This window comes from Molossus molossus, unplaced genomic scaffold (assembly GCF_014108415.1).
Source record: "Molossus molossus isolate mMolMol1 unplaced genomic scaffold, mMolMol1.p scaffold_m16_p_14, whole genome shotgun sequence".
Taxonomy (NCBI): Eukaryota; Metazoa; Chordata; class Mammalia; order Chiroptera; family Molossidae; genus Molossus; species Molossus molossus.
Window position 1 is genome coordinate 6,783,868 of NW_023425349.1, and position 23,238 is coordinate 6,807,105.

Here is a 23,238-nt window from a genome sequence, read left to right on the forward strand (position 1 = left end):
GTTGCGAAACCTGACGGCGCCCAGTGTAAGGACTATATTTGGGGGCGGGGCCGTCCGGCACTTCCGGTCTCCAGCTTTGCCGGGAGCCTGGACCGCCTGCTTCGACATGGGGTGCGCCGGCTTGGCGCGGTTGCACGGGCTCTTTGCGGCCTACAAGCCCCCAGGGCTAAACTGGAAGCACCTGCGGGACACAGTGGAGCTGCAGCTTCTGAAGGGTGAGTGCTTCTCGCCAGACCTGCAACTGCGCTCGCGTTCTCCCGGGAATCCATTTCCGCTTCTGATCCACTAGCAAAAACAAAGTCGTGTGACCTAGTCGGCAGGGCAGAGCGGCCTTCTAATCATGTATTCCAAACTCGGCTGCTCCTCACTTTCCCTTGTGTTCAAATGGGTAAACGGACTCAGGATAGTCCACTGCCATAAGCAGTTAATAAGTAATAGTCAGGATTTGGATTTGTTTGTTTCCCAACTACTATTGTTCTGTTCGCTGCACCGTGGGCCCTCTTCGACTCCTACATCTCCATACTTCCCTGATCCTTCTCTCCCAGGTGTTCGGACAGAGTTGACAAGATGTTCTTTACCTGTGTATGCACAGGTCTCAATGCTAGGAAGCCTCCTGCCCCTGAACAGCGTGTTCGCTTCCTGCTGGGCCCCGTGGAAGGCAGCGAAGAGAAGGAGCTGACCCTCACAGCCACCAGTGTGCCCACCCTCACCAACCATCCTCTGGGTAAGACACATTCAGGCTGGGGCCTGGGTGTCACTTCCCAGGAAATCTCTGCCCAGAGTCAGTGTCCCAGTCAGTGCTCAGACTCCTGTCCCAGACCTTTGGAGGGTTACAGTGGAGGTGAAGTATTTAACAAGGAATATACATATTTTCCAGAAAGTAAATTCTTTAGGCTTTGGAGGTCCAGTTCTGCAATTATAGTGCAAAAGCAGCTGTAGGCAACATGTAAAGCAATGAGCCTGGCTGTATTTCAATAAAACTTTATTTATGGACTGACATGTGAATTTTATATAATTGTCCCAGATTATTATTCGCTTGGCTTTTTTGAACCTTTAAAAAATGGAAAAACAGCCCTAGCCGGTTTGGCTTAGTGGTTAGAGTGTCGGCCTGCGGTCCAGAGAGACCCGGGTTCGGTTCCCGCTAAGGGCACCTACCTCGGTTGCAGTTTGTCCCCAGCCCTGGTTGGGTCGTGCGGGAGGCAGCCACTTGATGTGTCCATTTCACATCAATGTTTCTCTCTCTCTCTTCCCCTCCCACTCTACTGAACAAAAAATGAAAAAATGTCCTCGGGTGAGGATAAAATGGAAAAACATTTTAACTCATGGGCCATTATAAAAGCAAGCTTGAGGATTTGGCCTGTGAACTAGAGTTTGCTGATTCCATTACTATTCTGCGATTCCAGGTGGGAATTGAGATCCTCAGGTAGAAGTCCTAAGGAGGTAGACATCGGGAGGCCCAAGGGTTGACCAAAAACCTCTAAACCCCTTCAATGGTAATACTCAGGGACTCTACAGTATAACAATAACAAGTATGATGTATTAAGGATCTACTTTGTACTAGATACAGTGTTAAGCTTTTTCCAAATACCTTCTCATTGAATCTTCACCACAATCCTATGAGGTAAATCCTATTCTCATTTTACAAATGAGGAAACTGAGGCTTTGTGTTGACATTAAGTAACAGTCTGGATTCAGTAGGCTTTTCACCACCTCATTTCCTCTCCCTAGATTCCTCTGGATCTACAGAAGTGTAAATGCTTCTGGTTTATTCCTGCATTCACTCCGTGTTTTTTTTAACAGCTTTATTGCGTGTTTTTTTTAACAGCTTTATTGAGGTATAATTGATATTTTTAAAAAACTACATACATTTTAGTTTATGTATTTTGATGAACGCTTCATTCTTTCGGTAGTTATTATTATTTTTTTTTATCCTCACCCGAGGACATTTTTCCATTTTTTTTTTTTTTTTGTACAGATAGAGTGGGAGGGAGAGAGAGGAAGAGACAGAGAGAGAGAAACATCGATGTGAAAGGGACACATCGAGTGGCTGCCACCGCACGACCAACCAGGGCCGGGGACAAACTGCAACCGAAGTACTTGTCCTTAGCGGGAACCGAACCCGGGTCTCTCCGGACCGCAGGCCGACGCTCTAACCGCTGAGCCAAACCGGCCAGGGCTCGGTAGTTATTTTATGAGCAGCTAGTTAGTTCTGGGTCCCCAGGGTAGAGCTGTGCACAGACAGACCCAGGCCCTGCCTTAAGGAGCTCACAGTCCATTTCCTCACTGGGAGAGTGGCCAGGCCTCTTCTGCAGGAGCTTGATTCTCAATCTTGACTCTGAGTGTTATGCCCTACAATCTTGATTGTTATACCCTATAATCTTGATTCTCAGTGTTATGCCCATTTCACTCAAAGCCTCTCATTGAGGGAATGGTGACAGGTAGAATAACAAGCATCTTGTGTTGCCCTTTCTGTGGGCCAAGGGAACTGAAAAAAATGGTTCTAGGCCCCAGAATCCATGGTGGGGAAGCCCGAAAGTCCAACCTGATCCTGGTCTGGTCTCTGTGAGGCTACATTCTAGGAATGAGGTCATCACACAGCCCAGAGCTATCCTCATTTGTTGAGGAAAAGAACCTCATTTGTTTCTTTCTAGTATGTGGACCAGCATTCACCAGCCTAAAGGTTGGCGTGGGACACCGGCTGGATGTCCAGGCGTCTGGAGTGCTTGGTAGGTGATGTGAGCCTGGGGGTGCAATGATATAGGCTTGGGGGGTACCAGGAACCCATCCCACTTCCAGCCAGACAGCCATTTCCTACCACTGCTCCCCTCCCCTGATTCCTGCCCTAACTCTGATCAGCTTTTGGAAGGGGGAGTCACAATTGCCCACCTTTATCAAGTGATCCCTGCATGTGACATGGTACAAAGCCATATGTGTATTTACCATAACAACTTTACTAGGTAGATACCATATGGTTTTATGAATGAAAAAAGTAAGGCTCCACAAGATTAAGTGACTTGTCTTGAGTCACATGTCTAGAGAATGCCCCTGGTAGCCAAGCATGTGGCACAAAACCCTGAGCTATGAGCCATTTGTGTCCCAAGGGTCAGGTGGTGTCTACATTTTCTATTTGTTACAGTCATAGTCTCCTTGTCTTGCTTCCTGGGTCACTGACAGGCAGACATGATCTCATCCTCTGCTCCTCCCAGGAGTGAATGGAGGATCATCCTCTCCTTCAGCCAGAGGGAGAAACAGCCAGGAAAAGGCAGGGAGTGGCACAGTGCCCCCTTTATGGGGCCCTTTCTTTGTGCTGACTGCTTTCAGTGCATTGCCTCAGTCTTCACAACACTATAGGCACCAGACAATATTTTTATCCCCAGTTTACTGATGGGGAGCCTGAGGCCCAAAGAGGTTAAAGGACATCCTTAGAGCCACCCCTGATTTAAGTGCAGGTTTCTGTGACTGAGCCAGTGGTCTCTTACTTTTGAGTATATCAGAAACTCTTGGAGAGCCCCTTGTGGCTCAGTTGGTTGGGTGTCATCCCGTGCACTGAGAGGTCACCGGTTCAATTCCTGGTCAGGGCACATGCCTGGGTTGTTGATTCAGTTCCTGGTAGGGGGCATATGGGAGGCAGCCAATCCATGTTTTGTTCTCACATCAATATTTCTCTCTCTCTCCCTTTCTCTCTAAGAATCAATTTTTAAAATCTTAAAAAAAAAGAAAGAAACTTTTAGAGAGCTTGGTAGGCATCCTAGGACCCCCGCCTCATCACAAGTCAGAGTCAGTGCATATGGGTGGGACCCAGAAATCTGTATTTTCATATATACCCAGAGGATTCAGTAGGAGGGAGCTCACTTGCTCCCTGTAGAAGAAGCTTTCCTTGCCCCTTTGCTGGCTTCAGCAGCATTGGAGGTGGGAATATTCTGATGGCAGGTGTGGGAGTTGGGGTCCCAGGGCAATGGGAAGGGAGAGCCAGGTGTGAGATCAGACTGGATGCCTTTCAGTGCTCGGCGTGGGACACGGATGCAGTCTCCTCACTGACATGTACAACGCTCACCTCACCAAGGTACAGGGTGCTGGGGACAGCTTGCTTATCCTCTGGTCCCTTCCCTGAGGGTCACTGGGGGGCACTGGCAGGATTCTGAAGCTGAGAGGATTCCACTGGGAACATCCAGGCCATCAGTAAACATTTTTTTTTATATATATAATCTGTAGATTTATTTATTTATTTATTTTTAAATTTTATTTTTGTTACAGATGTTTCTCCTTTTTTACCCCATTGACACCCTCCTCTCCATCCTCCCCGCCCTGTCCCCTGGCTTTGTTGTTTATGTCCATTGGTTATGCATACATGCATATAAGTTCTGTGGTTTATCTCTTCCCACCCCCCCACCACGCCCTCTTCTGAGGGTTGTCAGTCTGTACCCTACTTCCATGTTTCTGGGTCTACCCTATTCCTCAGACTATTATATTCATTATATTCCATACATAAGTGAGATCATGTGGTATTTGTCTTTTTCTGCTTGGCTTGTTTCACTTAGGATAATACTTTCCAGGTCCCTCCATGTTGTCTCAAAGGATAAGAGATCTTTCTTTCTTACAGCTGCATAGTACTCCATTGTGTATATGTACCACAGCTTTTTATCCATTCGTCTACTGATGGACACTTGGGCTGTTTCCAGATCTTAGCTATTGTAAATAGTGCTGCTATGAACATGGGGGTACATATATTCTTTCTGATTGGTGTCTCAGGCTTCTTAGGGTCTATTCCTAGAAGCGGGATCACTGGGTCAAATGGAAGTTCGATTTTTAATTTTTTGAGGTAACACCATATTGTTTTCCATAGTGGCTGCACCAGTCTGCATTCCCACCAGCAGTGCACTAGAGTCCCCTTTTCTCCACACCCTCGCCAACACTTGTTGTTTGAGGATTTGTTGATGGCGGCCATTCTGACAGGTGTGAGATGATACCTCATTGTTGTTTTAATTTGCATCTCTCTGATGATTAGTGATGTTGAGCATTTTTTCATATGTCTCTTGGCCATTTGTATGTCCTGTTTGGAGAGGTGTCTATTCAGCTCCTCTGCCCATTTTTTAATTGGGTTCTTTATCTTCCTTTTGTTGAGTTGTATGAGTACTCTATATATTTTGGAAATTAACCCCTTATCTGATGTATCATTGGCAGTGATGTTCTCCCATACAGTGGGTTGCCTTTCCATTTTGATGGTTGTTTATTTTGCTGTGAAGAAGCTTTTTAGTTTGATGTAGTCCCATGTGTTCATTTTTTCCTTTGTTTCTATTGCCTTAGGTGATGTATCAGTGAAAATTCTGCTGCATATGTTTGAAATTTTGTTGCCTATATTTTCTTCTAGAATTTTTATGGATTCACAGGTCACATTTAAGTCCTATCCATTTTGAGTTTATTTTTGTGTTTGGTGTAAGTTGATGGTCTAGTTTCATTTCTTTGCATGTAGCTGTCCAATTTTCCCAACACCATTTATTAAAGAGGCTGTCTTTATCAGTAAGCATTTTTTATGGTCATGTGCTATGTGCTATGGAAGACTAAAAATGGTGTAACAGTGACTGCTGGGATTAATGGTGTAACAGCTGACTGCTCTATGCTGAGCACTGTACATGGATTCTCTCATGAGCATCTCATAACTTCCCTGCAAAGTGGGATCTGTTGTTAACCCATTATACAGATGAGACAGTTCAGAGAGAGGATGTCGCTTGCTCAGGGTCGTGTAGCCTGAAAGGGACAGAGTTGAAATTTGAACCTGGATCTGTCCGACACCAGAGCCTGATCATGACACCACTTCATTCTCTCCCCAAGACAGAAGTGGACATCACTGTCTAGGCATCAGGGAGCTTGTGTCCAGGCTGGGGCTGTGGGGTCTGGCACCACGGGCGTGTGGGGAGGTGTCATGTTAGAGGGTCCATGTTTTTGGTTTTTTTTTAATCCTCACTCGATATTTTTCCATCTATTTTCAGAGTGGGAGGGAGAGAGAGAGAGAGAGACATCAATGTGAGAGGAACACATCAACTGGTTGCTTCCCACATGACCCCAACCCTTGACTGGAATTGAACTGGTGACTCTTCAGTCCACAGGCCGACATTCTAACTGCTGAACCAAACCGGTCAGGGCAAGGGTCCGTGTTTTTAATGGTTAAGAGCACAAATTCTGGAACCAAAAGCAGCTTCTACCTCTACCAGTTTTGGGGCCTTGGATGGATTACTTTACATTTGTGTGCCCCCACTTCCTCATTTCTTAAGTGGGAAGGACAATAGGACTTCTTCTGTATAGGGTCACTTGGAAGGTTAAATTAGTGACTACGTGTCATGTAGCACAGTCATTGGCACGTGGTAAATGCTCATTCAGTTCACTTTTGCCATCATCGTAGTCATTGTCATTACTCTGATTTGTGCAGAGGCGGTCAGCTGCATAGATCATACCTAGAGGGGGTGGGTAGAAGCCCACAGGGCATGCTGGGAGGGGACCGGCATGATAAACTGTCAGGTTTGCCTGGAATGGAGAGGTGTGGAGGCCTGAGGTGCTTGCACTGTGTGCGTCAGCACCCTTTTCGGGCTGCCAGTCCTGACTGTCATAGGAAAGTCCAGTGTCCTTCCCGCGGAGCAGCAGCAGGGACTGAGTGCCTGAGCTCCCTGGAGGAAGACCCGGGGGCCCCCGACCCCCAGCCTCAGTCTAGCACCTCCCTCGTCAGTGCTGAGGCTTAGAGGAGGGGCACAGCTGGATCTTCCCCTCCCTGTCCTCAGGATTACACGGTTCGAGGCCTCCTGGGCAAAGCCACAGATGACTTCTGTGAGGACGGGCGGCTGGTGGAGAAGACGACCTATGGTGAGAGCCCGTGGGAGCCCAGGGCGGTGAGAGGAGCAGCTGAGGCTCCCTCCGCATTTGCTTACCCTGATTCCTCACCCCCCCCCCCCCGTTACTTTGAGGCACACTGAGCGCGGGCTACCTGTGGGGAGGCTGTGGACACATCGTTCTGTCTCCCAGGAATGCCCTGTGCTCTTCTGTGCTGCCTCACCTGGTTTAAATGTCACCTCCCCAGGGAAGCTTCTTTAGCCTCTACACTTGGACTAGATGGACTCTCAAAATAGTAATCAGCTAATGATTAGTGATTATTTAATATCCATCTCCCAACCAGACTGTCACCCATGAGAGTTGAAACTAATTTCACTCCTGTGATCACACCTAGCTCAGGGTCTGGGATGTGGGAGGTGCTTGTTAGATGGAGTGGGTGGATAGGGGATGGATGGACTATGGATAGGGAGGACTAGAAGGATGGATGAATGGTAGGATGGGGGATGGGTGGGTGGACAGATGGATAGATGAATGGATGGATGGATGGATGGATGGAGGATAGGTGAATAGATGGATGGGGGATGAATGAATGGATGGATGGATGGCCCATTCTTTACTTCTTACTTTCCTCATGTTTTAATACTTTCAATAAAAGGTATTGCATTTGCTCTGGCCAGGTAGCCTAGTTGGTTAGAGTTTCAGTGCACATACAAGAATCAACCAATGAATGCGTAAATAAGTGGAACAACAAAATGATGTTTCCCTCTCTCTCTCAAATATATACATATACATATATATTGCATTTGTTTACTTGGCATATATATTTTGTTAGATTTGGCATATGTTTTTGAGTACCAATCATGTTCCAGGCACTGGAAGGACATATGATAAATTAGATGGGGTCCCCAATTTCAATGAACTCAGTCTTGCCAGGAGAACAGACACAAAGACACACTTCTACATCTTCTGGAGAAGATTAAAAGGATGGCAAGGCAACACTGTATATTTGTATATGTAGGTGTGTCAGCATCAAAACATGGCTACAGACAACTACCGCCCTGGCCAGTTTGGCTTAGCAGTTAGAGTGTCAGCCTGTGGACCAGAGAGACCCGGGTTCGGTTCCCGATGAGGACACGTACCTTGGTTGCAGTTTGTCCCCGGCCCTGGTTGAGTCATGTGGGTGGCAGCTGGTCGATGTGTCTTTCTCACATCGATGTTTCTCTTTCTCTCTTCCTCCCTCTTTCCCTCCTGCTCTATCTGAAGATAAATGCAAAAAAAAGACAACTACCAAGTTAACACTTCTGGGAGGGAGAAAGCCAAAATTTGGAGAATGGGAGATGTTTGTTGATGTGGCTCCGAATTTTTCTTTCTTTCTTTTTTTTTTAAAGATTTTCTATTGATTTTTTTTTTTGAGAGAGAGAGAGAGAAACATTGATGTGAGAGTGAAACATCAGTTGGCTGCCTTCTGCATGCCCCTACCTGGGGTCGAGCCCACAACCTAGCCATGTGCCCTGACTGGGAATCTATATGGCAACTTTTCAGAACACAGGATGACACCCACCCAGCTGAGCCACACCAGCCAGGGTGCAGATCTTAATTTTTTTTTTAATCCTCACCTGAGGATATTTTTTCTATTGATTATTTTTAGAGAGAGGAAGGGAGGAAAAGAGAGAGAGGGAGAGAGAAACGTCAATGTGAGAGAGACACATCAGTTGGTTGTCTCCTGCACACACCTCGACCAGGGCCCAGGATTAAACCTGCAACCCAGGTATGTGCCCTTGACTGGAATTGAACCCTAGACCCTTCAGTGTGCAGGCCGACACTCTAACCATTGAGCCACACCGGCCATGGCCGGATCCAAATTTCTTAAAAAACATTCATATATCAATTACATAATTGAAAAATAATGCGAAAGCCAAAGAAAATTAAGTAGTGGGAAAGAGACCCAGGTGCAGAGTGGCAGAAGCCAGGAGGAAAAGCAACATGCTCCAGGACGGGCTTCCTGGAGGAGGAAGCCGTTGACTTGGCTGTAAATGATGGGGGAGGAGTCAGTGGCATTCCCAGGTGCATGCCAGGTAAGACAACAGCACAAATGAAGCTAGGCAGAAGGGGAGCTAGGCAGAAGGGAAGCGAGGCCTAGGCTGTCAAGCCTTCGGCCGCCACACCTGCTCCCTAACCTTTGGAGCTGTAAGTTGGCACCTGCCCTGGCTCGGCTGCAGGGGCAGCCTGTGAGCAGGGTTTGTGTCCCCAGGCTTTGCTGCTGCCTACCCTACAGTCACTCAGTGAGACCAGCAGGCAGAGCTACTCCCACTTTACCACCTGTTTCTGCATTTGGGCAGATGGTACCCTCCCTCCTAGGGTTCCTGGCATGAAACACCCTAGACTGGGGCTCAGGAGGCTGGGCTCAGAATAATAAGCAAAGTCACATTATAACTTTGAGCTTTGTTTCCAGAAGAAAATGTTTTACATTTGGAGTCTTACAGCCCCTTGAAAATGTCCTTAAAATGCTGCATTCATGCGTATCTTTCTGAGAAGAGGGGCCTGAACTTTCATAAGATTCTTAAAGGTCTCTCAACCCTCAAATGGGATGCCTGGGACCAGAGGATACTCTGGGGTCCCCTTCAGATTCTGAGGACGGGGCTGGTTTGGGGGGAGGGATTCTGTCAGTTGGTTGTTTCCCAGCTTCAGAAGGCACCTGTGTGCGGACCATCCCCTGGCTTTTTCAGACCACGTGACCAGAGAGAAGCTGGACCGAATCCTGGCCCTAATCCAAGGCTCCCATCAGAAGGCCCTGGTGACGTAAGTGGGGCCTGACCCACACCTCTCTGAAAGGGGCCCTCAAGGAGGTGCTGGAACAAGAGGTGCCCACAGGGCTCCCATACCTTCCACCCCCCTGGGGGCCGATGCCACGGATCTTCTTTTCAGAGCCTGAAACCAGACCTGAACCATTTATTCCTTCCCCAGCGTGTGGAAGTGTTTCTGTGTCAGGTCATAGGCCAGCCCTTGGGGAGCTGAGGGGCACGGAACGGCTGCCCTCCTAGGGGGTGTATGATCTAAAGGAGAGAAAAGCCAGGGGCCCGCATCCTTATAGCGCAGAGCCAGGGGCAGGCGCGGTCAGCGTACGTGTGATGTTGAAGACGGGGACAGTGTGCAGGGGAGGGCAGGCTGCGCTTACGGATTAGAGGACAAGAGAAAAACAGCTGCTTAACAGGCCCCTGGAGGGGAAGGGGAGATGGAGAGAGAATGAGGAGCTTCAGGAAAGGCATCTTGCAGGAGTGGGCAGGGCCAGGGTTAAGCCCAGCCCCCCCACACCATTCCAGCCACCCAGTCTACCTGCCTCCTGATCCCCAGGTACTCCAACCTTGACCTGCAGACCCAGGAGGCCTATGAGATGGCCGTGAGAGGCTCGGTCCGGCCCATGAACAAGTCCCCGATGCTGGTAACTGGCATCCGATGCCTCCACTTTGCACCTCCAGAATTTCTCTTAGGTAAGTTGTCCCAGGAAGTTGGAGCAGGGAGACAGGACTCCTGGGTTTGGAGAGTCACTGTGGAATGCCCTTGCAGAGGCCAGCGCATGCCAACTCCCACCTCTGCTGGTTGAGGCAGCAGGGACACACTTCCCTCCCAGCCCTGGGCTGGCTGATCCTAGGCACGCAGAACAGATGCTGTCCTATCTCCTGCCGAGTCACCCTTCGAAGCCATTACTTAACAAGCTAAGGTTCTGTTTAGTGGCTCACTTTTATTTATTTATTTATTTATTTTTTATTTTATTTTTTTTTTTTGTTCAGATAGAGTGGGAAGGGGAGAGAGAGAGAAACATTGATGTGAAAGGGACACATCGAGTGGTTGCCACCCGCACGACCCAACCAGGGCCGGGGACAAACTGCACCCGAGGTACGTGCCCTTAGCAGGAACCGAACCCGGATCTCTCTGGACCACAGGCCGACGCTCTAACCACTGAGCCAAACTGGCCAGGGCTAGTGGCTCACTTTTAGAACCACCCAGTGCTTCAAGGGCCATCAGACAGCATTGTCACTTCTCCTTGTCCCACCCAACCCAGCCCCCCGCCCCTCGCTGCTTTCTTCTCCGTTGATCATATTAATGAGAGGGCTTCGTTTCTTGTGCACTGACCAAGACTCACCATGCTGAGCATCTTAGACTATAAATTATCCCTTGGACTCCTCACAACCTCCCATTTTATAGATGAGCAAACCAAGTCTTATTGTATTGCTTTGACTTTAACCTGCCCACACATCACCTAGGGTCTTCTTACAAGGCAAATTTTGACTCAGCAGGTCTGGGTGGGGCCTGAGGTAGTCCAACAGCCTTTCCTATAGCACCCGCAAGGCAGCCCTCAGGCTACACTTTGAATAGCAAAGCCCTGGAAAGGAAGGTGTTTTGCTAAGGTTGTCTTACAGCCAGGAGGTACCAAGGGGTATGGATCTAGATCAGCGACACCAGAGGCTGTGCTCCTGACCATTGTATCTCACTGCATGTCCCTGGCAGAGGTGCGGTGCATGCATGAGACGCAGAAGCAGCTGCGGAGGCTGGTGCATGAGATTGGCCTGGAGCTGAAGACCACTGCTGTCTGCTCCCAAGTTCGGCGGACACGTGATGGCTTCTTCACCCTCGACGATGCCCTCCTGAGGACGCATTGGGACCTATACAGCATTCAGGATGCCATTCAGGCTGCAGCCCCCCGGGTGGCAGCGGAGCTGGAAAAGAACTTGAGGCAGGGGCTGGGCACCCAGCATTGTCCAGCCTGGCAGTGGGACAGTGAGGAGCCAAGCTCTGCCTCGAAAGGCTGGACAGCTGGTGGAGCAGCAGGTGGATAAAGATCAGAGTTGTTCATGGGCTGGAATGGACAACTCTGCAGAAAGTAGGGGGAACTTTACTACATGTGGCCTGAAACTTTGAAGCTGTAAGAGAAAAGACTTGACCCAACTGAAAAGGACAAACTTCACATGATGACAGACTGGTAAAAATATTTGCAGTGTGTTTAATGAAGAACTAATATCCATACTATATAAAGAACTCTTATAAAAACCAGAAAATTGGGCAAATGACTTGAATTGTATATATACATAAGAAGAAATCCAAATGGCCAGATGATGATGCTCAACCTTCCTAATAATGAAAGACATGCAGATAAAAATGAGATGGCTTTTCCTTGCCTTTGAAAAGTAATAAGAAGATAACATCCAGCCCAGCCAGAGTGGCTCAGCTGGTTGAGCATCATCCCTTGAACTGAGTCGTTGTCAGTTTGATTCCTGGCCAGTTCCTGGTGTGTGTGTGGGGAGGAGACGATCGATGTTTATCTTTTTCTGCCTCTCCCTTCCTTTCTCTCTAAAGTCAATAAAAACATACCTAAAAAACAAAAACAAAAACAGAAGAAGTGCTTACAGCTCTTTTTGAATTTGTCTTATAGGTCTTCTGGTTTTTGCCAGAAGGCCCTAAAAAAAGAAAATGGGCAATCTATACTGTTGGTGGGAACATGCAACTGTAAGCTTTTAGGAGTAATTTGGTAGTATGTATCAAAATGTAAACTACTGCCTTATGACTCAGCAGTTCCGATTTCAGGAATCTATCTTCTAGCATAGGTTGCAGAAGGTTATAGATACATTGATACATGGGTACATTGTAATAGTTACAAAGGGGAATGTGATTACCATCCATCTGTAAGGGACTGGTTAAATAAATACGGCATATACAGGGTCAAGAGGATCTATTCTAATACCATCAAGAAAATCACCCTACCCCCCATTTTTTTAGCCATTTGTTTTTTGCCAATTTTATTTCTTGCTTTAACACCTTGGCCCCTGTGCACGTTTTTGTTTGGCCTGGTTGTCTGAACCTTTAGGCATGTGGCTGTTTCCCACTCAGAACACTCAGACTAGCAAGTAGGCCTCTAGCGAGGGCTCTGGTTTAGACCCTGAGGGGGAGCACTGCATGTCTCCTGTCCCTGCTGTCACGGTGGGAGAGGAGACCCCAGTCACCAGGGCTCCCTCACCTTCACTCGGGCAGCCCACAGCTCAGAGCAGTGCTGAGAGGAGACGGCCCCTGGCTGTGAGGCCGCAGGAGCCCAGCGAGACGGTTTGGCCACCTCCCCACCTCTCGGGGTTGTTGTGGGGACAAATGAAGTCATGGTCAGGTGCTGGCACATAAGATGCTGTCTGTGTGAGCTGTCTGCTTGCCATGGCTGCACTTCTGAACAGGGACCTTAAAGGGCTGTCACAGATAGGGTCGGAGGCCTTCCCTCCCTGGTGTTTTGTTCCTCTGGCATAAAAATCAGTTGGGAAACGGACAGACACTATCTCAGCCAGGTGATCAGGGTCGACATCAACAGTGGTAAGTCATGTTGCTAGTATGTACTCTCTCTTTTTTTTTTTTTTTTCCTCACCTGAGGACATTTTTCCATTTTTTGTTCAGGTAGAGTGGGAGGGAGAGAGAGAGAGAGAGAGAGAAACATCGACGTGAAAGGGACACATCGAGTGGCTGCCACCCGCACAACCGACCAGGGCCGGGGACAAACTGCAACCGAGGTACGTGCCCTTAGCGGGAACCGAACCTGGGTCTCTCAGGACCGCAGGCCGACACTCTAACCGCTGAGCCAAACTGGCCAGGGCTGTACTCTCTTTTTTTAATTACTTTTGCCTGGTGGTTTTATTTTAATTTTAATTTTATTTTTCAATTTTTATTAATTTATTTTTGTTACAGATGTTTCTCCTTTTTTCTCCTTAGACACCCTCCTCCCCATCCCGCCCCCTCCCCCCAGCATTGTTGTCTATGTCTATTGGTTATGCATACATGCATATAAGTTCTTTGGTTTATCTCATCCATCCCACTCGCCCCCCTGATCTGAAGTCTGTCAGTCTGAATCATATTCCTTTCTATGTCTCTGAGTCTATTTCTAGTACACTCTTGATGTGATGAAAATGGCCCTTTACCGCTGAGATCTTGCTCCCAATAACTGGTAACCTCAGTCTTATCATGAGAAAAACATCAGATTCTGGTAGTGGGGCATCCTACAAAATACCTGATGAGTACTCCTGAAAACTGTCAAGGTGGTCTAAGCAGTGAAGTCTGAGAAATTACCATAGCCAAGAAGAGCCTAAAGAGACATGGCAACTAAATGTAATGTGGGCCCTGCCCAGCGTGGCTCAGTGGTTAGAGTGTTGGCCCATGCACCAGAGGTCTTGGGTTCAATTCCCAGGCAAGTGCACATACCTGTTTTGCAGGTTCAATCCCCAGCCCTGGTCAGTCAAGGTGCATGCAGGAGGCAACCAATTGATGTGTGTCTCTCACATCGATGTTTTTCTCTCTCTTACTCTCTCTCTCCCTCCCGCTCTATCTGAAGATAAATCCAAAAATGTCCTTGGGTGAGGATAAAAAAAAAAAGAGATTAGCCTGGCAGATGTGGCTCAGTGGTTGAGCGTAGACCCATGCACCAAGAGGTCGCTGGTTCGATTCCTGGTCGGGGCAGATGCCCAGGTTGTGGGCCTGATCCCCAGTGCAAGGCATGCAGGAGGCGGCCAATCAATGTTCTCTCTCATCGATGTTTCTATCGCTCTCTCCCTCCCTCTCCCTTTCTCTCTCTAATATCAATCAAGATAAATAAATAAACAAACAAACAGATAAATATTACCTGGAGAGATCTTTGAGAATCCAGATTCTTTAAAAAAATTTTTTTTAATTGATTTTAGAGAGAGGAGGGGAGAGGGAGAGAGAGATAGAAACATTGATGAGAGAGAACATCAATTGGCTGCCTCCTGCATGCTCCCCACTGGAGATTTGACCCACAACCTGGGCATGTGCCCTGACTAGGAGTCGAACCCACGACCTCTTGGTGCATGGGTCAACGCTCAACCACTGAGCCACACCAGCCCGGTGAGAATCCAGATTCTAACCCAAACTCTTGGATTCTGACTCAGTTGGACTGGACTGGGACTCAGAAACCTAACTGATGGGGATCAGAGAGCTTCTGGCTCAGTGCACATGTCCAGGTGCTGGGAGGGTGGCACAGCTGGAGAGAGCATGGAGGCTCCGCGCCCTCCCCTTACCTCGCCCTGTGAGTCTTCCATTTGCCTGCTCCTGAGCTGCATCCTTTATAATAAAATGGTAAACAAAAGTCTTTCTCTGACATCTGTGAACTGTTTAAGCACATGATCAAACTTAAGGAGGGTATTGTGGGAACTCCTGATTTATTGCCAGTTGGTCAGCAGTACAGGTGACAGCTGGGGACTCGTGATTAGCATCTGAGCCTTAACCTGTGGGATCTATGTCAACTCCAGGCAGTGTAGGATTCCAGTTAAACTGTGGGACACCCACCCGGGTCCACCAAGAACTGTGGAATTGCTTGGTATGGAAAACTCTGCACGTTAGCTGTCAGAAATATTGTGTGCAGAGAGGAAACAGTTTTTCTTTTACTTGGATATGTGTTTAGTATATGTGTGTTGAATGAACCCAAATGGTAAATTTTTGTGACAAAGTGGAACTATACACAGTGACAGATGGCTTCTTTTCCTTAACAACAGAGCGTGGCCATTTCTCCCTGGCCGTCCATCAGGTGTGTCGCTCCTTCCTCCAGACCCTGTGGGGTGGCCCGAGACACAGGGCTCTCTCTGAGGAAGGCCAGCCGCCGCCGGGAGCCAGGACTCTGGGTGGAAGAGCTCAACCCCGCTTTGGTCATGTGTGCATTTCACTGAACCTCCCAGGGTTAAGAGCCAGTGTGTTCAGTGTTTGTTCCTTTGGAGTGGCCCTTCTCCTTGGGCCTGTGCCACTTACCCTGATAACTTCAACAGAAGGTAGAAATAGCTGCTACACTCTTTTTTTTTTTTTTTTGAAAGACTGGACTGATGCCATCACTGTAAATCGTGCCCAGGGCTCAGCCCAGAGCCTGGGCAGGTTTGTGGTCAGCAGGCCAGGTGACCTGAAGGGAAGACAATGACAGTGATATTAATAACAGCAGCTGTTTCCCTGGCTGGTTTGGCTCAGCGGTTGGAGCGTCAGCCTGCGGTACAGAGAGACCCGGGTTCAGTTTCCGCTAAGGGCACGTGCCTCAGTTGCAGTTTGTCCCCTGCTCCAGTTGGGATTGTGTGGGTGGCAGCCACTCAATGTGTTTCTCTCACATTGATGTTTTTCTCTCTCTCTCTCTCCCACTCTATCTGAACAAAAAATGGAAAAATGGGTAAGGATAATAAATAAATAAATTAATTAATAGCAGCAGCTGTCATTTACTGAGGACTTTCGATGTGCCAAGCTCTGTGCTAAGAGCTTTACATTCGACATCTCAGCTGCTCCCATGACCACCTGGTGTGGAACTCCTATGATTCTCCCCGTGTATGGTAAGGAGAACCGCTAGGAGGAGACGTCCTGCCCAGCAGAGAACATCTCCGTCTCCTAGGGCCTGCCCCCTCCATGATTTCCGAGCAGGTAGCTGCTCAGGACATCAGTTTATCCGGCATGCCTTCTGAGGTGAGTTCAGACCTGTCCTCGCCACGTGAGGGTCACCCGAACCTGTGGCTGGGCTGAGCCGTGAGCAGGTAGCTGTTCTGCCTGTGCCCACTCAAGCCCCTTCAGTGCCCAGCGCAGCCACCCCTTCTCGTTCAGACCTCCAGACTTCCGCTACCACCCCTTACACCGCCCGTCCCTCCCCAGAATTCCCAGGGAATTTAATCCCCATTTTACAGATAGGGAAACTGAGGCACTACTAAGGAGGGAATACCGTGCTTGCTTCAGCAGCACATATAATAAAAGAAATTGGAACGATACAGAGAAGATTAGCATGGCCCCTGCGTGAGGATGACATGCAAATTCATGAAGCTTTCCATATTAAAAAAAAAAAAAAAAAAACACAGCCCTGGCAAGTTTGGCTCAGCGGTTGGAGCGTCGGCCTGCGGTACAGAGAGACCCGGGTTCAGTTCCCGCTAAGGGCATGTACCTCGGTTGCAGTTTGTCCCCGGCCCTGGTTGGTCGTGCGGGTGGCGACCACTCGATGTGTCCCTTCACATCGATGTTTCTCTCTCTCTCTCTCCCTCCAGCTCTATCTGAAAAAAAAAAAGGAAAAATGTCCTTGGGTGAGGATAAACAAAACAAAACAAAACACAAAAACGTAGTACTTGCCTGGACCTCACAGCCTGTCAAGGGTAGATCTGAACTGGGTAGTCTGGCTCCAGAGCCCATGCTCTTAATCTCCTTTAACGTGACCTGCCTATCTTGACCTTGGTGGAACCTAAGCCCAGCCCAACTATGTCTTGGTTATGTTCTGAATGAGATTTTCCCATTGAGACCTCGGAGCCAGGGAGATAGGCATAATCAAATCCTATCTCAGAATCGTGGCCTTGTTAGAAAACATATGGAAATATGTATTTCTGCATGTAGATAATTCAGAATAAAATCAAGCAATACTTGGGTTAGTGGGATCCAATCCAAAGGTGAGGAAACTGGGTGGGGCAGAGGGGTTGGCAAATCTCAATTAGAAAAATTAGGTAACTGGACCCAGGCTACATCGGCAGTCACACGGAGACAGGCTAGTAAGCCAGGAAGAGGGAAACTGAGACAGTTAACAGCAGTTTGCAGTCCTCTAGTAAATCCTATCTTCCCTAAACCAAGGACACTTTTCCTGGCTGGTTTGGCTCAGCAGTTAGAGCGTCCACCTGCAGGCCGGGAGGCTGAGGGTTCAACTCCCGGGTCAAGGGCACATACCTGGGTTGCAGGTTTGCTGTCCTGCACCTCCATGTGGGAGGCAATCAATCAATGTGACTCTCTCACATTGATGTTTCTCCCTCCCTCCCTTCCTCCTTTCCACTAAAAAAAAGAAGAGTAAAGGGTTTGCACTTTTCCTCACAGACCAGAAGGTAAATAGCTTAAATCACCCTACTCGGGGAGATATAGGTAACAGAAATTCAGTCAGTGCCATTTGCCAACCAACCACACCTAAGGACAGATAAAGTTAAGAGAATAAATCTCATTTTGGTACATCAACATAAAACCGATGAATATTCTATTGAGATCCTTCCCTAAGACCTCCCCTAAATGCCCAGCCTTTAAAACCTCTCAAGCCCAGCAGGTGTGGCTCAGTGGTTGAGAGTCAACCCACGCACCAAGAGGTCGCTGGTTCAACTCCTGGTCAGGGCACATGCCCAGGTTGTGGGCCTGATCCCCAGTGGGGGGCATGCAGGAGATGGCCAATCAATGTTCTCTCTCATCAATGTTTCTCTCTCTCTCCCTCTCTCTCTAAAATCAATAAAGGAAAAAAAATTTTTTTAATTAAAAAAAAAAACCCTCAAAACAAGGTCCCAGGGTGAGCTGTCCCTCCCGGGAGCAAGCCTTCACTTTCTGTCCCCTACAGGCCCGCATCTCCTAGACTCTAACAGACCCCATGAGGCTTGTAACCAGGACAGCAATGGGTAGCAGCAGTTTGTCTTGGGTAAAACCCCTGAACCTGTCCCCAAGGCCCCCCCTTCTCTGACTTCTTAGCCAAAGCAGCCCAGCCTAGGCTCATTTCCCCAACTACCCCCTTTCCTGTTATCCTAGGCCCTTCCTTGTTTCCCTGTCCCCAGCTTTATTAAACATCCTCTGAAATTCACCTAGACTCGTGTTGTGCAATTCTTCTTGCGGTAAGTCAAGAACCCACACACTACCATCTGGTCCTAGGCAGACCCACCAAGGGCCAGGGCCTCTTTCCAGTAACAACATCACCTCATCTGGAGTCCTTATTGACACAGGTTATAAAAGAGGTCAGAGTGGCCTATCATGATCTCAGGATTGGGGCAGGGCTGGGGTACCCCTGAGTTATGGCCAAAATAGTCAGTCAGTAGGCGGCCTCATTCTGCTGGGAAAACCACTCCAAGTCCCTTGAGATGGTGAGGTGTTTTCCTTAGTAGGTGCTCTGAAGCCTGAAAAGGTTAGAAATGAACAATGATTGTTAAATTGTGCAAATGTGTAAGCAACTTGAGATTTGTAAGTTGAGCTTTAAAATTTAAGTTAAACCCTGGCCGGTTTGGCTCAGTGTTTGGAGTGTCGACCTGCGGACCAGAGAGTCCTGGGTTCAGTTCCCACTAGGGGCACGTACCAAAAAATAAATAAATAAAATAAAATTTCAGTTAAACCATTGGGTTGATTATTTCAAGAAAGACTTTTTAAAGCCAAAGAAAGTGCAAATAATTCTTTCTGTGCACCAAACATGCTCTTAGGAACACCAGCAACTTCATCAGCAAACCCAAAGTTTCCACGTTTGCCCAGGCTAGGGGGCCAGGCGGCAGTGAGGAGGAGGCAGGGGCCCTGACCCCCTCTAAAGGGTTCTAACCAGCATGACTGGCAACATTCCAGGGGAGGGTCCAAACCACATGACCCGAGATATGAAAGGTCAGGGGGTCTAAACCATATGACCAATGATATGTTAGGGGAGGAAAGGTTACCCTGGGTGTGAGGTCCTTGTTTTCCCAGTTGCTAGGCACCCGGGGCTTTCTGCCCTGGTGACCTTCCATTTCTGGCCCGTGGTCCTTGCTCTGCTCATGTCTGTCTAACTGACCACCACACCTGCATCCAGGTCCATAAGGTCTCCTTCCTCCTGTAACTAAGGATAAACTCTTGAGGCTGCTCCCCACGGCCAGCCCTCTATTGTCCATGAGAGCCCACCTGCTTTCCTGACCCAAGGTGACCCACCTGGCAATCCGTATCTTTTGCTTCATCAGTTTCCTCCTTTCTACTCGATTACTTTTATCAGTACACAAACAGGCTGTTAAATTTATCTTAACTGCAAAGGAACAGAAAACAGCATGGCAGGGCCTTTCTCAAAAATTAGACGTAGAATGACCCTATGATCCATCAATTCACAGTAGCCAAAAGGTGGAAGGAATCCGTGTCCACCAATAGATGAATGGATGAGCTAAATGTGGTCTATCCATGTGATGGAGTATTCTTCAAGAATTAAAAAGGAAGGAAATTTTGACAGACACTACAACATGGATAAGCCTTGAAGACATACTCAGTGAAATAAACCAGTCGTAAGAAAACAAATACTGTGTGATACCGTTTATTTGAGGTCCCTAGAGCAGTCAATTCTTCTTTTTTTTTTTATCCTCACCCGAGGACATTTTTTGATATTTTGTTCAGATACAGTGGGAGGGAGAGAGAGGAAGTGAGAGAGAGAGGGAGAAACATCGACGTGAAAGGGACACATCAAGTGGCTGCCACCCGCACAACCAACCAGGGCCGGGGATAAACTGCAACCGAGGTACATGCCCTTAGCGGGAACCGAACCCAGGTCTCTCTGGACCGCAGGCCAATACTCTAACCGCTGAGCCAAACCGGCCAGGGAATCTTGTTCTTTTTTTTAATCCTCACCTGAGGGTATTTTTCTATTTATCTTCACATAGAGTGGAAGAGAGAGAGGGAGAGGGAGAGGGAGCGGGAGGGAGAGAGAGAGAGAGAGAGAGAGATGGATGTGAGAGGGACACATGGACTAGTTGCCTCCTGCACGACCCTGACCAGGGTCAGGGGTGAATTGTAACCAAGGTACATGCCCTTGACCGAACTCGAACCTGAGACTCTTTGGTCTGCCGGTCGACACTCTAACCACTTAGCCACACTGGCCAGACAAATAGTCTAATTCTTTTTTTTTTTATCCTCACCCGAGGACATTTTTCCACTTTTTGTATAGATAGAGTGGGAGGGAGTGAGAGGAAGAGAGAGAGAGAGAAACATCGACGTGAAAGGGACACATCAGGTGGCTGCCACCGTCACGACCAACCAGGGCCGGGGACAAACTGCAACCGAGGTACATGCCCTTAGCGGGAACTGAACCCAGGTCTCTCCGGACTGCAGGTCGACGCTCTAACCGCTGAGCCAAACTGGCCAGGGCTCTTTTTTTTTTTTTTGATCCTCACCTGAGGACATTTTTGCATTTATCTTCAGATAGAGTGGGAGGGAAAGAGGGAGGAAGAGAGAGAGAGAGAAACATCAACGTGAAAGAGACACATCGAATGGCTGCCACCCACACGACCCCAACCAGGGCAGGGACAAATTGCAACCGAGTTACGTGCCCTTAGTGGACTCCCTGGTCCATGGGCCGACGCTCTAACCGCTGAGCCAAGCTGGCCAGGGCTAAACAGTCAAATTCTTATAGAAAGTAGAATGGTGGTTGCCAGGGTGAGGGTCTGGAGAATCATTGTTTTTTTGTGTTTTTTTTTTTTGAGATTCATTGTTTAATGGAGACAGAGTTTCAGCTTTGCCAGATAAATGGTAATGATGGTTGCATAGCAATGTGAATGTCACAGTGGCTAATGCCACTGAACTGTACACTTAAAAATGGTTAAAGCAGCTCTGGTCGGTTTGGCTCAGCAGTTGGAGTGTCGGCCTGCAGTCCAGAGAGACCCGGGTTCGGTTCCCGGGCATGTAACTCGGTTGCAGTTTGCCCCTGGCCTTGGTTGATCAAGCGAGTGGCGGCCACTTGGTGTGTCCCTTTCACATCGATGTTTCTCTCTTTCTTTTCCTCGTTCTCCCTCCCACTCTATCTGAACAAAAAATGGAGAAATGTCTTCAGGTGGGGATAAAAAAAAAAAATACTGGTGCCTGAGGACACCTAGGGGAAAAAATAAAAAGGTTAAAGCAGCCCGGCCACTGCGACTCAGTGGTTGAGCATCGACCAATGCACCAAGAGGTTGCCGGTTCGGTTTCTGGTCAGGGCACAGGCCCAGGTTGTGGGCCCAATCCCCAGTGGGGGGCATGCAGGAGGCAGCCAATCTATGTTCTCTCTCATCGATGTTTCTACCCCTCTCTCCTTCTCCCTTCCTCTCTCTCTCAAATCAATAATAATAAAAAAAATGGTTAAAGCAGTCAATTTTATGTATATTTTACCCCAAAAAAGCCCGTAGCAGAAAAACAGACATAAACTCGTGACCTCACATCTCTCTCCAGTTACTGTTTCTCTGCCTCCATTAAGAGCAAAACTCCTTGGAAAAGTTGTCTCTGGTCACCGTCCTCAATTCTTCTCCTCACAGGCCCACTGTAGTCAGACTCGGTCTCCACTGCTCTTCGGAATGTGCTCTCGCCCTGGCCGGCAATGACCTTCCCCCTGCTGAACCCAGCGGCTCCTCTGCAGCATCTGACACAGCTGGTCACTGCCTCCTGGACCATGGCAGGAGCCCTCGCTGGGTTTCCGCTTCCCACCCGGCTCCCTCAGTCTCCTTTGCTGGATCCTCCTCCACTGGCTCCACTCTGGCTCTTCTCCTGGCCCACACCTGCTCCTTGGTGAGCTCAGTCCGGAGTCACATGGCTGTGAATACCGTGACAGGTGACACTGCCGGTGCCCACGTTCATCCTCTCACCTGGCCTGGCCTGTGAACTCCATCCCCACACGTCCGTCCCTTCACATTTCCACTTCCATGTGGAGTTGGCTTCTCAACCCTAACAGAACCAGGCCTATGCCCTCGGGTTCCCTGGCGCTCTGCTTGCCCAGACGTCTTCCTTCCAGGGAATCCCCGCTGCGCCCTTCCAGTCGCTCCAGTCCTCACGCCTCTTCCCATCAGCGAATCTACCGGCTCTGTCTTCAGATACTCTTGTTCAGACTCCGACCACTGCTTGAGATCCACCTGTGGCCACCCCTGGACTCCCGCCACCAGTGGACAGAGGGATTTTGTAAACAATGCAAGTCAGATCTTGTCACTTTTCTGTTCGAAATCCTCCCTGTCTCACCTAACAGAAGCCAAAGTCCCATTTCTCGTTTCCCTGCCTTCCTCCTCGGCCACCTGCGGAGTCTGCCTTGGCTTCTGCGCTGTCCCTCAAACACTCCGGCCTCCGCCGGTGGTCCCCCAGGTATCCACAGGCTCCCTCCTTCTTCTGACACCTTCCCACCCTATTAATACTGCCCAGAGTGGGCCTCTTCCTGGGTCTAGACCTAAATTTGAATTCATTCAATATGTTATTTATTTATTTTTATCCTCACTTGAGGGCATTTTTTGCATTTATCTTCAGATCTTCAGACAGAGCAGGAGGGAGAGAGGGAGAGAGAGAGAGAGACATTGATGTGAGAGAGACACATCGACCGGCTGCCACCCACATGACCCCAACGGGGCCAGGGACAAACTGCAACTGAGGTACGTGGCCTTAGCGGGAACCAAACCTGGGCCCCTCTGGTCCCCAGGCCGACGCTTTAACGGCTGAGCCAAACTGGCCAGGGCAAGGTCCCACTTTAAACAAAGGACCTAGTATTCCCCAGGAACCAACAATATGCTTAGAACACACAAGCCTATCATCATAATAATGAGCTGACATTTGCCTCTATCTTTACAGTCATTAAACCAGCCTTTATATCTATGACCACCTGTGAAGTGGCCACAACAGGTATTATTTTATTTACTTTATAGATGTAGAAACTGAGGCCTGGGGAGGTGGAGCCCAGCCCATACATGACACACC

General features: G+C 48.5%; 1 protein-coding gene and 2 non-coding genes across 4 annotated transcripts; all 3 read left to right on the forward strand.

The window, feature by feature from the left end:
* The first annotated feature begins 78 nt into the window (after positions 1-78).
* On the forward strand, positions 79-12,110 carry TRUB2 (TruB pseudouridine synthase family member 2). Of its 2 annotated transcripts, none has more exons than XM_036262097.1 (8): positions 79-215; positions 593-724; positions 2,652-2,726; positions 4,002-4,063; positions 6,771-6,852; positions 9,546-9,618; positions 10,171-10,307; positions 11,326-12,110. In XM_036262097.1, exons 1-8 carry the CDS (start codon positions 107-109, stop codon positions 11,652-11,654), a joined length of 999 nt encoding a protein of 332 aa, XP_036117990.1. In that variant the 5' UTR covers positions 79-106; the 3' UTR covers positions 11,655-12,110. The 2 variants fall into 2 exon arrangements, with proteins under 2 accessions (XP_036117990.1, XP_036117991.1); XM_036262098.1 differs by having other exon boundaries at positions 156-215; positions 546-724.
* Positions 12,111-12,212: 102 nt separating this feature from the next.
* LOC118630337 lies at positions 12,213-12,275 on the forward strand. The gene has a single exon (XR_004959580.1). It is a non-coding gene; the product is annotated as a U7 small nuclear RNA (small nuclear RNA).
* Positions 12,276-16,544: 4,269 nt separating this feature from the next.
* Positions 16,545-16,655, forward strand: LOC118630303. The gene has a single exon (XR_004959553.1). It is a non-coding gene; the product is annotated as a U6 spliceosomal RNA (small nuclear RNA).
* The last annotated feature ends 6,583 nt before the right edge of the window (positions 16,656-23,238 follow it).